This window comes from Diabrotica undecimpunctata, chromosome 7 (assembly GCF_040954645.1).
Source record: "Diabrotica undecimpunctata isolate CICGRU chromosome 7, icDiaUnde3, whole genome shotgun sequence".
In the NCBI taxonomy this organism is placed as follows: Eukaryota; Metazoa; Arthropoda; class Insecta; order Coleoptera; family Chrysomelidae; genus Diabrotica; species Diabrotica undecimpunctata.
The window spans coordinates 149711828-149732086 of NC_092809.1; the positions used below are offsets into that span (position 1 = coordinate 149711828).

The 20259-nt window shown below is 35.4% G+C and overlaps 1 protein-coding gene across 1 annotated transcript in view; it reads right to left on the reverse strand.

The window, feature by feature from the left end:
- Positions 1-782: 782 nt before the first annotated feature.
- The window catches only part of LOC140447036 (phenoloxidase-activating factor 1-like), a 30816-nt gene continuing 11339 nt past the window's right edge, over positions 783-20259 (reverse strand). The window contains exons 4-6 of the mRNA XM_072539622.1: positions 10524-10696; positions 8063-8287; positions 783-992 (exon numbers count right to left, since the gene is read on the reverse strand). Of these exons, the coding sequence (XP_072395723.1) occupies positions 832-992; positions 8063-8287; positions 10524-10696 (559 nt within the window). The 3' untranslated portion in view covers positions 783-831. The remainder of the gene's footprint in view (positions 993-8062; positions 8288-10523; positions 10697-20259) is intronic.

Sequence of the window (20259 nt, forward strand, 5' to 3'; positions counted from 1 at the left end):
TTTCTTCTCTAGTTTTTCCAATACCGTGATTTTTTTGGTATTTTCCGTGGCATATTACTATCTGAAACAAAATAATTTTTGTTAGAATATGATATTTTTTGCAGAAAGAACAGTGACAACTGTTTTTTACAAACGTATGTAAGAACAGTGGCCACCACTTTTTTTTGTCAAAAGCAGTGGCCACTGTTTCTTCATAAGTGTGTGACCACTGTACCAAAAGCTCATTGCTTAGAAGGCATAACCTAAAATCTACTACTTTGAAGATAGATCATAATTTGCATCACCTGCAAGTTTTAAATACTATATTGTATACCACAAAACATACAGAACATTTAATATGTATATTATTATTGGTTGAAAAGAGGTTTAAACTTACCTGCTACTTCTGCACAACACACCTCTCAACAGCTTCGTATACAAAATGGTTCTGGAAACCATAGTGCAGGGGTCAAGCGTATTAAGCGACTGCTGTGACTAAAATTATTAGCGTTTGTACTAGATGGCGCGTTTGTATCTATCAAACAACAACAAAATATTTAAAAGTGGCCACTGTACCTGACTGGCCACTGTTCCAGCCTCTCCCTTACCATTGCCCAGTAAGTATTAGTTGATTGTTAAAACGCATGGCAGCTATATATACCACCCTTTCCAGCCCTTCTGACAAAGAAAATTTTTGTCTTGGCAATGATGCATAATGAATTACTTTTACTATTCAAAACTATATTTTTACAAAAAAAGTAGGTCTATCGGTTAAAGGGTTAAATCGTAATAAAATAAGTTGGTGTTAAAAATAAAGTATAATTTAAAAACCGTTTAAGATATAGTAAGTAATTAGTTTTTAATATTATCGTGTATCCATTGGAGATAATGCTGTACTTTGGTATATACTGTAGGAACAGTATCTCCACACGTTCTTGGTCCAAAAGATCTTATTCCTTCCAAAACGTAGGTATTTCTGGATGTTAGTCTAGCTAGCGAACTTCCACTTACGCCTGCAAAAGAAAAAATAAAAAAAAAGGTTACTATAAATAAATCTGTTCGTGCTTTAATTTTTAAAAATTTTGTTTAAAGTAGGGATCAGTACGTTTTCTTAAAGTGAAATCTTTTAAAAGTATCACATCAATTTTTAAATATAAGAATTTCAGTATGTAATGTAAAATGAAAACAAATTAAATGGAAAAAAAAAGACGAATTGAAAATAGGACCCTATAAAATTACAGAAAAACATTCAAATTCAATTTACAGAATAAACGTGAACCGAAGAAAATCATTGTCCAATCTATTCTATCCAACACCAAGTCGCAGGAGGACATGCAGTCAAATTAAAATGGACCTTCGCAGGACACAATGCCCGACTGAAGGATAAAAGATGGAACCACGAAGTACAACAATGGATACCATAGTTAGGAAAGAGAAGCAGAGGAAGAGGAAGACCACAAATGAGATGAGCTGATGACATTAAGAAGATCGGAGGACACAACTGTAACTAGGTGGCACAAAATGGATAACACTGGATTAATTTGGGGGAGGCCTATGTCCAAAATTGCATTACTTAAGGCTGAAGAGAGGAAAGGGGATGGAATAAAATTAAAATTTCATCATTCAAATTTTGCCGTGTTCTACCGCGCACATTACCTGGAACATTAGCGACAGACACTTATGTCATCTTTATATTTAACAACCTGTAAGATTATATTTGTGGTTAAGATTGTTTAACATTGTAATATAGTGACATAAAATGTCGTTTCTTTAATTTCAGAAACAAAGTTGTGTCACTAATCATCATTCGCTGTCCCGGTTGACCATTGACGTAACTGCAAATTTATCAAAAATGAGTTTATGTCGTCATTGAGTCCAAACTTGGTTACCCCATTCGTCAGATCACTGTCAGACGTGTTGTTCAGCTTTTAGCCACTAGAGAGCAGATGCGTCATATTTGAAAAATCAGCCAATCTCGGAGAAACAATGACAGAATGTATAGTTGTGCTTCGATAGGTCGAGTGTGTGCTTGTACCTACGGTGCTACATTGACGCAATTGTGTTTTATATTATTGTTGCTCTAAGGTATTTTCACAAATACACGGAAACATTAACATAACTGTATTCTGTGTCATTTTTTATCTAGATTTCTTCCTATTGCGAGGCAATAGGAAGAAATTCGAACATTGACATAAGTGCATTTTATGTAAATAAAATACACACCAAGACCTAAATACTTGGTAATGCTCTCAAGTTAAGAAGGGAAAAACGACAAAGGAATGTGGATAATTGGTTGAAAGAAAAGAGGAATAGACTAAAGAATTCTGAGAGACTAAAGAATTCTAAAACGCTGAGAGAGAAACAGTTTAAAGAGTATTGGGCATTAGGGTCCGTGCAAAGACGGCGAGATATTTTTGCTTCTTATATCCAGCCACTTAAGTTAAGCTACCGACGTATTTCTACATCAAAAACCACCCCCAGAAATACAAATTGTGCGTTTTTCATTACAGGCAAAGGAAAACAAGAACGGTTATGTAAAACGTTTCTCATTAATACTTTTGAAATAACTGAAAGAGCTATTCGCTTTATAATTAAAGCAGTTTCAAGTGAAAAAAATATCATTATACCAGAAGATAAACGTGGAAAGCACGAGAGTCACAAGAAAATAAGTGACAAAATTTTGGATTCTGTGCGTAGCCATATAAACTCAATTCCACGAATTGAAATTCACTATCTTCGAAGTGATTCTTCGAGGCAATACATAGACGGTGGTTTAATTATTACGAAACTTCACAGGATCTATATAAAGGAACGAAAAGAAGCAAAAGAAGAAGAGTCAGCAACCTACGATTGTTATTCTCGTATTTTCAACAGCGAATTTAATATAGGGTTTTTTTATCCCGAAGAAAGATCTTTGTGACCAATGCGAATCTTTTAAAATTGCCAGAACAGAAGAAAAAGAAAATATGCAAATAACCATTGAAAGTCACTTAGAGGAAAAGGATCTAAGTCGCAAAGAAAAACTAACGATAAACAGAAAAGAAAAAATTCTAATAACAATATACATCTTGCTACTTATGATTTACAATTAATGTTAACTGTACCAATAGGACAAACTTCTGCATTTTTTAACAAATCTCGCTTAAACTGTTATAACTTAACAGTAGTAGAAGTAAAGGCGAAAAAAGAAGGTCTCCGAAACAGATAGCACTTGTGAATTCGATAAAGCTAGCTGTTACTTTTGGAATGAAGTGGTGGGGAATAGAGGGGCAATAAAAATCGGATCTTGCGTTTGTTACTATATAAAAGAATTTTCAATAACCAGCCCAGGAGTTGATGTGATTTTTTATTCCGATAACTGTGGAGGCTAACAAAAAAATAAATGTCTAATAACCATGTACCTGTTTGCTGTCAATACTTTGGACATCAATTCTATTACTCACAAGTACCTTGTTTGCGGTCACACCCAAAATGAAGGTGATTCAGTCCACAGAATAATAGAAAAAGCAGGGAAGAGGGTGAGCAAATCAGGGCCCATATACATTCCCGAGCAACATGTTGAATTAATTAAGAATGCTTAAAAAACAGGAGCCTCTTTAACCGTTAAAGAAATGGATTTCAGTGAGTTTTACAATGTAAAAGCACTGTACAATGAAATGGGACTAGATTTCACCAAAGACAAGAAAGGCCGTGACTTCAAAATAACTAAAGTGATGTTACTTCAAATCTTAAAAGGGAAAGATTACTTTCTGTATAAAAAAAGTTATAAACAATCAACGTGGACGAAAGTTGATGTTTGCCAAAAAAGAAGGGGTCGGAGTTCGTCGGAATTGTTTTTACATAAATGCCAGCTGCGTAGGGCTTACTCTTCAAAAATTTCTTTATTCTTCGTTCACAAATTGTTGAGAGCACGAAATATGCCTCAAACTCATAAAACAGTCGTAAATCATAGGCGTTCCTAAGGTGTTTATTCATTAAATAATAATATAATGTTTTAATACTGTTATATATAATATTGATAATATTTTAATACTAATATATTTAGCAAAAAAACAATTAAAACTTTCACGACTAATGTTGGTAATTATATTATATTAATAAAAATAAGAATTTAACCATTAACAATTTTGTAAATAAGAATACCTTATCTCTTTGGATATTTCAATACTAATCTTCGCGTTTAATCACTTTACTAGAAAACCTGGAATTCATATCCGAAGGTACTATTCGTTCCAAGATAATAAAGATGGAATTCCCCAGATTTTTAATAATATAATTATATTCGAAACTTAACTTGAAAGGGTGAAGTTATTACGAACGAAAACAATTTTTTTGTTTAGTACGTTTTTGATCGCATGTAATTTACGGCTCGTCGGTGTTTCCGCGTCTACGGCAGTAATTAGCGTCTCGAATATTTCTTTTGCGAATTATATGCAGTGCGTGAGTGATTTTTTATTCCATATACCTACGAACATATACGTACCTTTCGCTTGTGCTCGTTTTGTTAGATTGTTTGTGATGGCTTCATCATCAAGTTTTACACCGGTACTGTTGCGTACAGTCAGTAAGTCTGTCTATTCACCAAGAGAGAAGACTATTGTCCTGAATGTTCACGATGCTCTGGTTTCTCAGAATACAACAAACACTGTTCGCAACATAGTCGAAAGTTGTGCAAACATGACTGGCGTAGGAGAGTCAACTTTATATAGGTTCCTATCAGAAAGAAAAAAACACGGTATAGCTAACCCAAACACAAACGAACACTTAAAGAGGAGGAAAAAGCCTATTGAAATTGATGAATTTGCCAAAAATGGTATTCGAAGGAAAATTCATGGATTTTTTTTCAAAAAAGAAATACCAAACCTAAACAAAATTTTACAAGAAGTTAGAGACGACCCGGATTTGCCTCATATCGGACGAACTAAATTGTGGCAAGTTTTAAAAGAAATCAATTTCCGGTGGAAGAAATCAGACCGAAAATCACTTTTGATTGACCGGGAGGAGAAGATGATGTTGGAGAAGAAATTATCTAAGATTCATACGAAAATTCCGGGCTGAAGAAAGGCCCATCTTCTACCAGGATGAAACGTGGGTAAACTCAGGTCATACTCTAAAAAAAATTTGGTCAGATAAAAATATATTAAGCTCCAGGCAAGCCTTTATGGAAGGTTGGTCTACTGGTATCTCCCCACCTTCTGGTAAAGGCAGTAGATTAATAATTTCTCACATTGGCAGTGAAAAAGGATTTGTTAAGCATGGTTTGTTGGAATTTCATTCCAAAAGCACAAAAGACTATCACGAGGAGATGACAGCTGATGTCTTCGAAGAGTATTTTGAGCAAATGATTGAACACATACCACCAAATTCAATTATAGTATTAGATAATGCACCTTATCATTCACGACTAGTAGAAAGACTTCTAACGAATGCGTGGAAGAAACAGGATATTCTTGACTGGCTGCGGAATAAGTATCTGCCTTACGAAGATGGAATGGTAAAAGCAGAACTTTTAAAAATTGCCCGGCAACACAAATTTAAGTTCAAGAAATACGTAGTTGACAAAATAGCGGAAAGGCGAAACATCACAGTCTTTAGACTTCCACCCTACCACTGCGAAATAAATCCAATGGAACTCATTAGGGCACAAATGAAAAGTTATGTGGCTAGAAAAAATAAGTCATATAAAATACAAGCTGTACGTGAATTGTTATACGAGTCTTTATAACATATTACAAAACAAAACTGGAAAGATGCAGTAAGACATGTAATAGAAGAAGAACAAAAAATGTGGGATTTTGATAACATAATTGATGCGACCGTAGAGATTATTAACCTAATTATTAACCCTCAAGACGACTCGGATTCCGAAGTTGATCCTATTTATTTTGAATTTGAATAGTTTTCTAATCGTAATTATATAAGGTAAGTAATAGTAGTTGTAATCGTAAGGTATTAAAGGGGAAAGGAGCAAAATGTCGCCTGTCAAAATGTTCAATGTGTTTTAAATGTATCCATTTTTTTTTCAAATCCTGAGAAAACTAAAAAGCATTTTTGAAAAATTTAAAGGCAGAATGAAATATTTTTTAGAATAAATAAAAAGTTTCTTTTGCATGCAATATTTTCAATTAAAAATTATACTATATTTTCTCTTTTATTTTCACCCCTGTTACATAACATATTAAAATAATCATTGTAGAAGTTTTCAGGGACTTTCTGTCCTAAGTAATAATGTAATCTTTCATTCTGCGTTTAAATTTTTCAAAAATATTTATTAGTTTTCTCCGGATTCGAAAATAATGGATACATTTAAAACACATTGGAAATTTTGCCTGGCGACATTTGGCGCCTTTTTCCTTAATTAAATAAATGTATCTTTTACAAATGGCAAGAAACTTATTATTTTTAAATAAAATAAATAAGTTTTATTAAAAAATACAATTTACATAAGTACAATTTAAAAAATATATTTATTTAGTTCAAATAAATGTTTCAATCATATACTCTACGACACTGGTCGTTCATCTCTAACCATTCAAGATACCCCCGTAATAGGATTATAAGGTATTGTATTCCTTCAGATATAAGGTGGGTTAGTCGAAAACGTCTTAAACCGTCAGTTTTAGGTTGGTTTTTACTATTATATCGTATTACCTATCCTCTCTGTATTTCAGTTTTCTAATTAGGGTTAAACTTGTAGTGAGCTATCAACAAATTGTGAACCGACTTTAGGTGATAACAAACTAAAAGATTTTGAAACAGTTACTTTCAAAACATATAATTCCTGGATTTTGTAAAGCCTTTTACGATTAAATTTTTCGTTGATACTTTTTTTGCAATTTCAATTTTATTTTTAAGTTCCTTTTTATTAAAATTGTTTGCTTTTACCACAATTTTCGATTTGTTTAATAAACTTTTTCAATGACGTTTTGTGCCTATTTCGATTCCGCCTTTCAAAACTAGCTAGGTAACCAAAAGTTTTACAAAATGAGTATGTCTGTGGAAATTTTATCTTTAAAACTAAATTCTAAATTTTTCTTTCTAAAATTAAATTCTTAATTTTTGATCCTTAAATTTGATCTCCAATTGCAATTACGTCATTGTTGCCTCAGTTATTTTGTGAAAACAATAACGCAATTGCAATTGAGGATCAACTTTAGGGATGAAAAATTAAGAATTCATTTCGAATGTGTAGTAGAGTTACAGTATATCATGGTGGCTTCTTCCTTAAGTGCCGTCTCCCGATTGGAGGTTGGATATCATCATCACTATCTTTACTCTATCTACTGCTGCTCTGAAGAGTTCTGTAGAACTGCATTTAAACCAATCCCTTAAATTCTTCAACCATGACACTCTCCTTCTACCTATGCTCCTTTCTCTTCTTATCTTTTCCTGTATTATCAGCTTTAGCAGTTCATATCGCGGTCCCCTCATTACGTGTCCCAGATATTGTAACTTTCTTATTTTTATTGTGTTGGTTATTTCGCGTTCTTATTATTTCACATCACATTCGCACATCACGGTGGCTAAGCAACCGCAATACTGCAATAACTGCAATACTAATCCAGTAACTTCATTATGCTTCATTGCATAAGGTAGTAAGTAAAATAATTTTATATTTTTGGCTCTCCTGAAAAGTTACAATTCTGTAGTTGCGTCATTGTTCCACCGGGACAGCAATTACTACTAATAATCATCATCGTATGTGCATTGGTACGACACACGGAAACCAGCCTATTGTTCGACAGTCTGCTATTACTTTTTAATATAAATTTAATTTAAGATTTAATATATTGCAAATCAAAGTTTTTAACATATTCATTATGTGGCTAGACGAATGGTGTAATCTAGAATCACAGATGATTTTGTGGTACAACCCAAATCGTTTTGATTAAATAACGAAGAAATATAAAAGTTTTATATACTTTTTCTGAAAAAATTTTAATTTTTCGTGATACACGTATAATTATTTGGTCCTGCTTCAAATTCTTTCTTGATCGCTAAATATAACCCTTATATTTTATTAAATTTTTTTGTTTTGTATATAGATCTATAATAAAAACCAAAAAATAATTGCAATACTTACCAGTACAAATTTTTTTCTCGTATCCCCCTGCGCATACATTTTTTTCAGTTACTGTTATATTATAATTTTCTACTTTGTAATATTCCTGGCATAGTTTAGTGTCAACTATTGTAAGTTTCGCACCCAGTTTAATTGGACTCTTTTTTAACCATCCAACTTCAGTTACTTTATCACCAACTTCAGCTTCTTCATGTTGTTGGGGTAAACAGATCGGGAAAATGTTATCTGTAAATTAAATCGTAATGGATTATTGAAAATTGGTATACAGTAGCTTAAATTTTATTGATATGTAGTGCGAGTTAGGGTACACCTATGTAGTGCCTATACTCGTTCAGTTATGGTCCGACCACCGACAATGAGTTCCGATGAATGTCACCAAAGTGACCAATCACGACACAGATTGTTACTTTGGCCGACCAATCACAGAGCCCGTTATTAACTGCTTTGTCATTGGCCTCCCGGTGGAAGATTGCTGCGAATTCTCAAATACGAAGTGTATAAAAGAGCAGTACATCTTCCGATCGGGATCCAGTCGTCATACTATTAGCCCTGCTAGACCTTGTTGGCCAGGTGTTGCTAGCACGCTACGTTGAGTTTTATTACTTATCCAATAACCCAATATCGTCGAAGACATCGAATAAAAGAAGACTTCATCCATTTTATAAGATAAACCTTCGAATCACGAGAACCGGCGTGTCGACTATGAATGCTCCCTGTCAGTAGGACACGGATTTTTGAAATAGAAAAGACATTGGTCTTAGAACTGACTGGTCGAACTGACCAAAGCGTTCTTTGGAACCCGTCACACTAAAGAGCGAATAAAAGCCCCGACGGGGACTTTTAATTGCTCTTCCGATCAGGGTCGAGCTGCTATAACGCTTCGTCACCAGAAACCTTATGCAAATAGTAAATAACTATCAAAATATAGTTTACGGAAGGTAGTGTACACAAAGCGACGGGCAGTAGGAACAGTCGACACTGCTGGCATTCTTGTGCCTCTCTCGAGGAGAGGGAACGCGGCTACACGAGGTGAGAAGGCTGGCATCTCTGTGGAACTTGAGGCGTATACCACAAAACAGAATACTACCTCACATATTAAGTCATTGTAACAAAAGAGTATTCTGATTGCCAGTGTTCCCTCACCTACCACAGAGGCCCGGCGAAACTTTTCATACGTAGAAGGCGAAATCCCGTTTTAACTCTACGAACACGATAATGGAATCGAACAATTTAAGATCATCCTCAAGAGCGGCGGTCGTAGAGCGTTCAGAAACCTTAGAGAACCTGGTGGACGCAACGACCGTACGACATGAATGTCGCCAAAGTGACCAATCATGACATAGATTGTCACTTTGGCTGGCCAATAACAAAGCTCGTTATTAACTGCTTTGTCATTGACCTTCCGGCGGAAGATTGCTGCGAATTCTCAAACACTAAAAAGAGCAGCACATCTTCCGATCGGGATCTAATCGTCATATACTACTAGCCCCGCTAGATCTTGTTGGCCTGGTGTCGTTACCATACTACTTTGAGTTTTATTATTAATCCAGGAACCTAATATCGTCGAAGATGTCAAATAACAGAAGACTATCCACTTTGAAGAAAAATAAGTGAAGCACAAGAACCGGCGTGTTGACTCCGAATGCTCCCTGCCAGTAAGAACACGGTCTTTGAAATAGAAAAGACAGTGATTTTAGAACTATTTCAAATCGTGTCGAACTGATCAAAGCATTATGTGGGACCTGTGACGCTAAAGAGCGAATAAAAGCCCCAAGGGGGCTTGTAATTGCTTTTCCGATTTGCTGCGATAACGTTTCGTCGCCGGAAACCTTATAAAAATAGTAACTATCGAAAATACTGTTTACGAAAGGTAGTGACACGAAGCAAAGGGCAGTAGAAAAAGTCGACACTGTCGGCATTCTTGTGCCTCTGTCGAGGAGAGGGAACGCGGCTACACAACGAGATGAGAAGGCCGGCATCTCTGTGGAATTCGAGACATACACCGTTCTCAGAATACTAACACATACATTTAAAGTCATTGTAAAAAAAGCTCGAAAGGTATTCTGATTGCCGGTGTTGTCCCGTCGACCACAGAGGCCCGCAAAAACTTCTCATACGTAGAAGCCGGAATCCCGTTGAAACTCCACGAACACGAGAATGAAATCAAAGAATTTAAGATCCTCCTCAAGAGCGGCGGTCGTAGAGCGTCAAGAAACCCCAGAGAACCTGAAGATTTAATGTGTTGGCTCTTAACTAACTTAACAAAACATAAACAAAAAACACACAAACTCTGCAGTTAATAATGTTTATATTCAAAGATACGAAGATTTAGATATTTAAAACGGACACCTGGCTTAATTTAGAGATGTTTCTCAAATGAAGACAAACAAAGCACTTCAGTGTCTGTTTGTACAAAGTAACCAAGTCTTTTCAGCGTCAATAGTACAATCTTACAACTTACCGTTAAAAGTTATATCCTTATCTAGTCGAATTAATGCAATATCATCGTGAGGTACACCTCGAACTATACCGAAGTCCTTATGTATTGTAACTCCATCAATGCCAACGTTTAGTTCAGTTTTTGTACAAGATTTTTCATCCGGACAATTTGAAAGACCTAGTGTTACTTTAGCTCTGAAACAAAAATACACAAAAGGTTACCAAGTAACGTACATTTGTTATTAATTAGTTGAGTTTTTTATTAAAGAAGTGTAGGCTTTCGTGGCAGGTACAATGTTTTTGGGTTTTATAGACAGTGATAAGTAATTATTTTTATTTGGTGTTTCGTTTGTTGGCAGACATTATTATTATCATTGTACAACAGAAACTTACTACCTTTTCCGCATCGTCTTGGTAATGCATGCTAAAGTGAGAGATACAATATTTGATATAATTCCAGGCCACCTTCTATAAAAACAGTCAAGAGTCTGCCAATTTAAAATACTTTGGTATTTGCATTATAGTTTATTTTTATGAACGAGAGAGTAATTAGCATAATTTTAACTGGTAGCTCCGACCACTCCATGGGCGTGCTCAAGATTAATTGAAAAATTACTTTGAATAATTGTAAAAAATAAATGAATTATTTCAGTGTTATAAAGTGTTATGTGTATGTAAACAAAAGTGACCTCTTTTATCACACACTATATTAGAACTGACTGGCCTACATTAAAAAGGGTTTTAAAAAATTCACATTTTTTTTTATTTTTAAAAATTACAAAAGAGAAAAAGAATTTTTAAAACCGTCTAAGGTATGTTAAATAGATGAATAAAAATATTAATATAAAACTTACAGCTACTTGTTACAAATCCAAATCAGATTCAGAAGATGAACTTTCAGAACCAAGATTTATACTAACTGGCTCGATCATTTTATCAGTAATATTGTCCAGCTTCCACATTTTTTCCTCTTCTTTAATAGTGTGATTTACTGCCTTTTCCCAGTTTTCAGGTTTTACATTATTTACGGCCTCCAAAAACAACTGTTTAACATCATGAATTTTAAAAGTGGTATTTTTTCTTGAAACTCCACTCTTTATCTGTGCCCATACCAGTTCAATCGGGTTTAATTCACAATGATATGGTGGGGATCTAAGTACTGTCATTCCACGATTTTTGGCAATTTCATCAATTTCGTATTTTTTAAATTTTTCTTTATGAAGGGCACACAACGAATAAGGTTCCTTTCTTATAGATCCTGGATGGTACGTAATATTTTTTGAACTCAGCCAATTCTGCAAGTCTTTTTTTATCCACTTGGTTGTGGGCAGTCCTTCTATAAGTCTGGAGTGATAACTTGCATTATCCATTACTATTACACAGTTCTTAGGAAGAAGATCTATCATTTGTTCGAACCATTCTTGAAAGACATCAGCGTTCATGTCTTCATGGTAGTCACCGGTACGAGTTGATTCAAAAGTTAATAAACCACCTTCAACAAAATCGTCTGAACTGCCAATGTGTACTATTATCAGTCTGCGTCCCTTTCCTGATGGTGGGTTTAAACCAGTAGATAAGTTATTTACAAAAGCGTGCCTTTCACTTGTAACAGTTTCATCCTGCCAAAATTTATTTGGTGTATGACCCTCGTTGATCCATGTTTCATCAAGATAAAATATTTTTCTTTTTTGGTTTCTCATTTCCTTTATGGTTCTTAGAAAATGTCTTCTCCATATGACAATATCGCTTCTTTCTAATAAAATAGACTTTCTGAGATTCTTTTTCCAGCGGAAGCCTATTTCTTTTAAAAGTTTCCATAACGTACTTCGACTCATTTCTGGGTAATCCTTATCATCTCGAACTAAGACAAGAACTTTATCCAATGTTGGAAATTCTTGTCTAAAGAAGAATTCATGCACTTTCCGTCGAAGTCCTTCTTTAAAATGATATTCTATTTGAAATTTTGGTTTCCCTGGAGCATTACGTGGCATTTGAAAACTACCACATTTCTCTTCTTTAATAACTCTGTAAATCGTAGATTCCCCAACACCAAGTATACTGCTAACTAACTCAACGGTCTCATCAACACTTTCACATAAACGTTTGTCTGTAAATGATTTAAAACAATTAGATATTAATGTTTTTTCATTAACTGTTACAGGACCAATTTTTCGGCGTTTATACGGCACTTCCAAATTTTCCATAACACTAGTATACACAATAAACTGCACCTTGCAACTGAAGTACCTACTTTTAGTGAACTGTTAAGAATTTTGAATACGCCACTTGGACCTTCCTACAAAATGGAAAAACCCACTATCACATTTTCTGTGGAATAAGTTTAGAAGGTAATTATCTAGTCAATTACTGTCGTAGATTCCTGGAATTAAAGAATTAAATGTTTGATTGTTGAAACCCTTACTTCGTGGAATGCACTCATTTCAGATAAAATAAAACGTTTTATTTTATCTAAAGAATTAAACTTTATTTTGCAAATAGGTAGGTTTTTATTAAACTTTTATTGGTTATATATAACCAATAAAATAAACATCTTACATTTCTTGCAAATTCATTAGTACCTGTTAACCTCCATCACTCCGACACTGGCAACCTAATTTAGGGATTAGTAAGTCTCACAACTATTGTATTCTATTCTGCTCCAACCTTTATACCTGGTGGTCATACTCAATTTAAAATTGTTTTCCTATATGCTTCTGTAAACTTGTTGACAAATATCTGTTTTTCATTGAGTCACCCGTATCAACAGTTTAGGGATTTGCATACATAATTTATTGTTTTATTACTCTCTCATACATAAAAATACACTATAGATAGTTGACATCATTAGTAGAAAGTAAGTTTATCTTTGCTTGGACCATTTGTCAACAAATGGAGATTATCTATAGAAAACGTCACATTCCTTCTGTACAATTGTTAACCTAACCAAAAAACGAAATGAACAATAAATATATAGACAAAAACAAAAAAGGAAAAGAAGAATTACACGCTTCTCGTCCAGAGTCATGTCAGTATATTTTTTAAACATACTAGTCTCAGGCCATAGAAGGTGGGTAAGATAATATATAATTTCACAAAAGAGAACCAGTAGTTGAATCATCTATTATAACCTCAAATCAATTTAAACCAAAAAACCGATTAGGCACTCATACAGATGTTAACTTTTTGTAGATACCAGAGTAAAGTTGTTGATGGACGCCACGAATGAATTCCAGGTCTGTTTTTTGGTTTCCTTAAACTTATAGCGATATTTATTTAATTTTGTGTAGTAGGTTACCGTCTGAATTGGTTAAAAGCTAGCTTGTATTTTTTGATGGCTATGTCACAGTTGTCATTTAACCACAGTACTGTCATGTGGGTTTGTAGAGTTTTGTTTTTTCTGACTGCTATATGCTCTACTTCCAATAGTATCTTAGATAATTGTTGATAAGGTAAAGCTATATTTGAGGTAGTAGGGTCATGAAGGAATTGGAGTTTTTGTTCTGCTTGGTCTGAGAAGAGTGTCCAATTTGCATGTTTTTTTGCATAGTTTTAAGAGAGGTGTTTTTGAGACAAATTTGAACCGATGGATTATAAGAAGGGGAATGTGATTACTACCGTACAAGTAGGGGTGGACTTCCTTCACTATTAATAGTGATTGCAACACATTCTCAGGATGTATTAAAAGGTATTAGCTCTGCTTCGTATATATATATATATATATATATATATATATATATATATATATATATATATATATATATAGGTTCTTGAACTCTTAAGAGGAGCATAGAGCTTCAGTGAAAACGCGCCATCGGGTTCTATTTTGCGCTAAGGCCTTCACCTCATTCCAAGACTTTCCTTGGCCTCTTATATCGTCCATGATGGGTCTTCTCCAAGTTTGTACTGGGCGACCTCTTTTTTTTTCCCTTGGGGATTTCACTCTAGTGCAGTCTTTGCGATACTGGAACTATTTTTTCGGAGTATGTGACCGATCCAACCCCTCTTTCTGGATTTAATTTCATTTTGTACCCTCTTTTGTTCGGTCAGGTGTAGCAGATCTTTGTTTCTGATGGTGTTAGGCCAGAATATACGAATAATTCTTCGTAGACATTTGTTAACAAAGACCTGCAGTTTGTCTGTGAGGGTGTTTGTCACTTTCCAGGTTTCACATCCGTAAAGTAGACAGGTATGGCATTTGATCGGAATATTCGGATCTTTGTCCTTTTAGTATACTCGCCAGATCTCCAAATAGGGTTGAGTGTGCTAAAAGCTTGTTGGGCTTTTCGTATCCTCATACGAATATCGTTTTCTGTACCTCCGTTTTCTATGATACTTCTAAGATACGTAAAGTTTTCCACATTTTCAATCTGCATATTGTCGATAGTAAATAGCGAGTTGTTCCTTGCATTTATTCTCATGGACTTGGTTTTACTAATATTGATTTTCAAACCTATTTTATTGGCTTCAGTGGAAAGTGTTTCCAATTGGTAAGCCAGATCTTGGAACCTTTGACCTATTAGGCAGATATCGTCCGCGTATTCTAGATCGCTTAGGCGTGTGGTTAACGTCCATTGTATCCCTCTTGTGTCGGAGTCTAGTTTGGAGAGAACATAGTCTATAGCTATGTTAAAAAGAAACAGAGAAAGCACGCATCCCTGTCTAACTCCAGTAAGTACGTCGAATTCGTCACTGTTCATCCCATTGTGTGTCACGCTGCATTTCGCATCAGTATATAGTGACTTTATAATAGAAATTATTTTTTGCGGGATGTTTCTTAGCTCTAAAATTTTCCATACAGCAGCGTGAGACAAGCTATCAAAGGCACGTTCAAAATCAACAAAAACCATGTATAGGGGTGTGTTCCATTCAACCGATTGTTCCATTATTACCCTCACAGTATTAATGTGGTCTATGCAGGAGGATTCTGGTCTAAAGCCTGCTTGATTAGCTCGAAACTCAACCTTGTTTGTTATTCTTTTGAGTATGGTGGTCGTGAAAATTTTATTTATGACAGTGCTCTGCTTCGTATATTTGGTTTATTTAGATAGCTAGTCTAACACTTGCTTTAAGAAATTAAGCTCTATTAAGCTTTAAGAAATTTAAAGTCCAATTCTAACTCAAGAATTTTGTTTTTAATTGTATTAACATTTGTTGTAATTATTGTATTTCAACGTAACTGGATTTTTTGTGTTTTATTTTCGTAGGTTTGCGTTTTTGAAATGTGGATTATTTTTGGAGATCTTCATGCGGCCATTGAAAAAACGAAATGAAAAGTAAACGTATGAAAAAAAACAAAAAAGGAAAAGAAGAATTACACACTTCTCATCCAGAGTCACGTCAGTATATTTTTGAAGCGAAGCTTCTATACTGGTGTTATATTTTTGACGTGACAACGTCTTAAATTAGGTTGTGGCTCGGAGTCATTCATGAAAAAGTGTAACGCCCGCTCACGTCTGTTACGATGAGTCACCGAACGAGAGAGAGGCCCGCCGGACCGGCGAATGCCTTGCGTCTCTCTCCCACTCAAACATGATCGGTCCGCTGCGCGCGCAGCACTAGGGAATTAGGCGCGTTGAATCGGTGCGTGCTTCCGTGCTTGTGTCTCTGTCTTTCTCGAGCGTTCTTGGCGTTCAAGACACATTACAGCAGAAACACTTCCTTTCATTTCATATTTCTCCTATCATCGTCCTATCCTCAACAAAATCACTCAAATAGAAATTAGTTAAGTTTAAGTTTACATGTACAATGTTTTAGTAAACAAAATATATTTCTATAGTTAAAATTTGTGCAATTCTTATTTTCACTCAATTCCTTGTTCCTATTGTGCAATTTCATAATATTCATATCAATAAATATTCTACCGAGAAAAAGACGTTGTCACGTAAAATCTTCGCCCGTAAAACCGACTTTACAGGCAACCGATTTTTTTTACAGTAAAATGTTGAGGTGAGCGTTGTACAGCGCTACGAAATGACATCGTGGATTCTGACAACAACAGTTGTTTAGTGGAAACCGTTGGCGTTTCTTGGGCTACCGTTTCAAATATTTTTACTGATTTCGTATTCTCTTTATTTTGTTCATTGGCGTTTACACTTTTTTAAGTGAGTGTAATGTTCTTCATTATTATTTAGTTATTTATTTCTTTCTCCCTTTCATTTCCTTTTTTTGTTTCTTTAGGTTTATTTACTCCAAATGTGATCTTAGCTTTTAATAAGTGATGATCGCTTCCACAGGTAGCTGCTCTCAATACTCTTACATCTTGTACAATCATATTTGTCTTTTGTCGTATGATTGCGTAGTCTATGATTGATTTTAACCCTCTCGTATTTTGCGTCCATGTGTATTTGTGTATGTCTCTGTGTTGAAAAAATCCATGTGCAATTTTCATTTTATTTTTTCGCATAATGATATAAGTCTGATACCATTGTCATTTACGTGGTCCTCTCCCAATTAACCCATAACTGCGTTATGGTTTTTTTTTCAGTTCTGCTGTTTATGTCTCCCAAGATGATAATTTCTCGAGATGTGCCGACTTTGCAACCTATAAATTCAATTTTTTTTTAAATTGTTTTTAATGTTTACTGGTGCGTCATCATTTACTGCATATACATCCAAGATTGCGCATTTGTGTCCTCTAATAGTAAGGTTCATTTTTATCATTCTCTCATTTATGGCCTCCAAAGTAGTTATGTATTTCCTAAGCTTCTTACGTATTTATTTAGTAACTTCTTCTTCTTCCTTTGCCCTATCCGTTTCGGACGTTGGCTATTAACAAGGCTATTTTGACTTTCTTTACGGCACCTCCGAACAGTTCGGTCGATGTTAGTCCGAACCATTGTCGCAGGTTATGCATCCATGAGTATCGTCTTCTTTCCGGTCCCCTCCTACTGTCGATTTTTACTTGGACTATTAATTGTAGCAGCCGGTACTTAGTATGCCTCATGACATGTCCGAAGTACTCAAGCTTCCGTTTCTTTACGATGAAGATTATTTCTTTGCTTTTGCCTATTCTCTGCATTACTTCCACGTTAGTGATGTGGTCTGTCCAGGATATCCGAAGAATACGGCGATATATCCACAGCTCAAAGGATCCTAGTTTCTTCAGGGTGGTTTCCGTTGTGGTCCATGCCTCTGCTCCATAGAACAAGACCGGGAAGACATAACACTTGACCAGTCTTAATTTTAGTTCCATTGAGATTTTGCTTGTGAACCAGTTTTTCATATTGTTGAACGCGTTTCGTGCTTTTTCAATTCGTGATCTTATTTCTGTTGACTGGTCCCATTTTGTGTTGACTGTGGTTCCAAGGTATGTGTATGTCTCCACTTGTTCTATTTTTCGGTTGTTTAATGTCAATTGCATTGGAGGTTGTTGTGTTCTGCTGATGAGCATGCTTTTAGTTTTTGTTGTATTGAGTTCTAAACCATATTCTTGACTTGCTGTGTGTATGCTTTGCATGAGTCTTTGAAGCTCGTTGCAGTCATTTGCGATAATAATTGTGTCGTCAGCATATCTAATATTATTGATTACCTCTCCGTTCACTTTGATACACTCCGAAACTTCTCCCAGTGCTTCCCTGAAGATTTGTTCAGAGTATATATTGAACAGGAGCGGCGAGAGGACACATCCCTGTCGTACACCCTTTTTAATATCTATCTTCCCACTATGTAAGTTGCCCGTCTTTATCTCAGCACTTTGGTTCCAATAGAGACTGGTTATTATGCGCAGATCCTTGCCATCAATATGCATCTTCCTGAGCATTTCCATGAGTTTATCATGTTTGACCTTGTCAAACTCCTTGGAGAAGTCGATGAAGCACAAGGGGACGTCCTTGTGCATGTCTCTGCATCTTTGAATTAAAACTTGCAGACTGAAGATCGCCTCTCTTCGGATCTTCGGATATATTTGCTTCGCATTTGTTATATATTCTATTGTGTATGATTTTGGTGAAAACTTTGGTAATGTGATTTATCAAGCTTATTAAGCGGTGTTGATCACAGTGTTTTGCACTTGGTGTTTTAGGTATGGCTACAAAGGTCGATCGAAGCCATTCCTCCGGAATCTCCCCTTTGTCGTAAAGGGTGTTAAAAAGACCTGTCAGAAAATCGAGGAAGTGGTCATCCGTTTCGCATAGGAGTTTTATGATCTCGCCCTGTATGTCGTCGGGACCTGGAGTTTTGTCGTTTTTTAGCGGTGAAATGGCTTTTTCCACTTCAGACCTTAGTATTTCGGATCCAGTTATGTCGTCATCTTGGTCCACTGTCGCTCTGCGTTTATCGTTAAAAAGTCGTTCTACGTAATCTTTCCATGTGTCAATGAGCTTCAAGTCGTCTGATATAAGGTTACCGTCTGCGTCTGTTAGTGTCTGTTGGAGATTATTGGTTTTCTTTTTAGTTGTTAATTCTTTGATCTTTTTGTGCATGTTGTGGTAGTCATATCTTCTGTCGCACTCTTCGATTTCATCGCATTTCTTCTTTAGCCAGCGTTCCTTCGCTTCCTTTATCTTTGTTTTTATATTGTGACTTGTTTCTTGATACTTCACTTAATTTTTGCATTTGTGTTGTCTTCTTTCTTCCATTATATCAAGGATTTTATCCGTCATCCATTCTTTCTTCTTCACACGCTCCTGTAACAGAAGTGTCTTGTTTGTCATTTCAACAGCTCTTTTTATTTCTTCCCATTTAGCAACTGCGTCTTGTGCGGGTTCACTCAAGTTTCCAATGTTTCTTCTTAAGGATTCCTGTACTTGTTGTTTAATGTTGGGATCCTTTAATTTCCTAATGTTTATCTTGGTTTTGTTAGGCTTCCCTTCTATACGTTTTAGTTTAATTCCCAGTTTACCCATCACTGGGTTGTGATCCGATTGAGCGTCAGCCCCGGGATAGGTTTTCACTGATGTGATTGAGTTTCTGAATCTTTCTGGTATGACAATGAAGTCGATCTGGTTTCTTACATTTGTTTCGTTCGAGTCTGCTGGCGACTTCCAGGTGTAAAGTCTGCTGTAGTAACTACTACCAATAAAACTCCTTCTTTTTCTTCTTCTTTTTATATAGACATGAGTCTGTCTGTTTTTCAATGTGCCTTTAGTAAGCAAGCTGCCGTTCCATCGTTTTCATGGTCTTGACTACTCTATTTGTTGTCATTTGGCTTATATGATCGTTTCATTCTACTCTTCTATTCGTTACCCAGTTCTTAATGTTCTCCACTTTGCATCTACGTCTTACATCTGTACTTTTAGCTCTGTCTTACCATCAACTTTTCTAACACTGCCTGGTGTGATTACGGGGTGAAATGAATAGCTCATACTACAGCCGGCCCGAAGCCCGGATAAAATGTGAAGGGTAATTGTCAAGGTTAGCCACCTACCAATCGTAAAACCAAATATTGCTCAAAGAGACAATTGTACCAATAAAACAAGCGACGAAATTAAAAGACGAATAAACGTTACAAATATTGTCGATACAAAGATGATGATGATGTTGATGCAGTTGTATGTTATGTTTAAGAAATCGACAAAACTTGAAAAAACTCCATATTTTAAACTTTTTTCCCTAATTATTGCTATTATTTATTAAATTTTTCATTTGTAGCTAGACGAGCGTTAATAGTATATTACTTTATGAGGCGGAGAAGCATGACTTTTCTTGACGCGCCCGATATTACGCGCGTAATAGAGGTCAAGTCAAGAAAAGTCGCTTCTTTGCCGAATAAAGTATACTATTTTTTCTTCAAACGTAGCAATTTTCAACCATAAATAGTA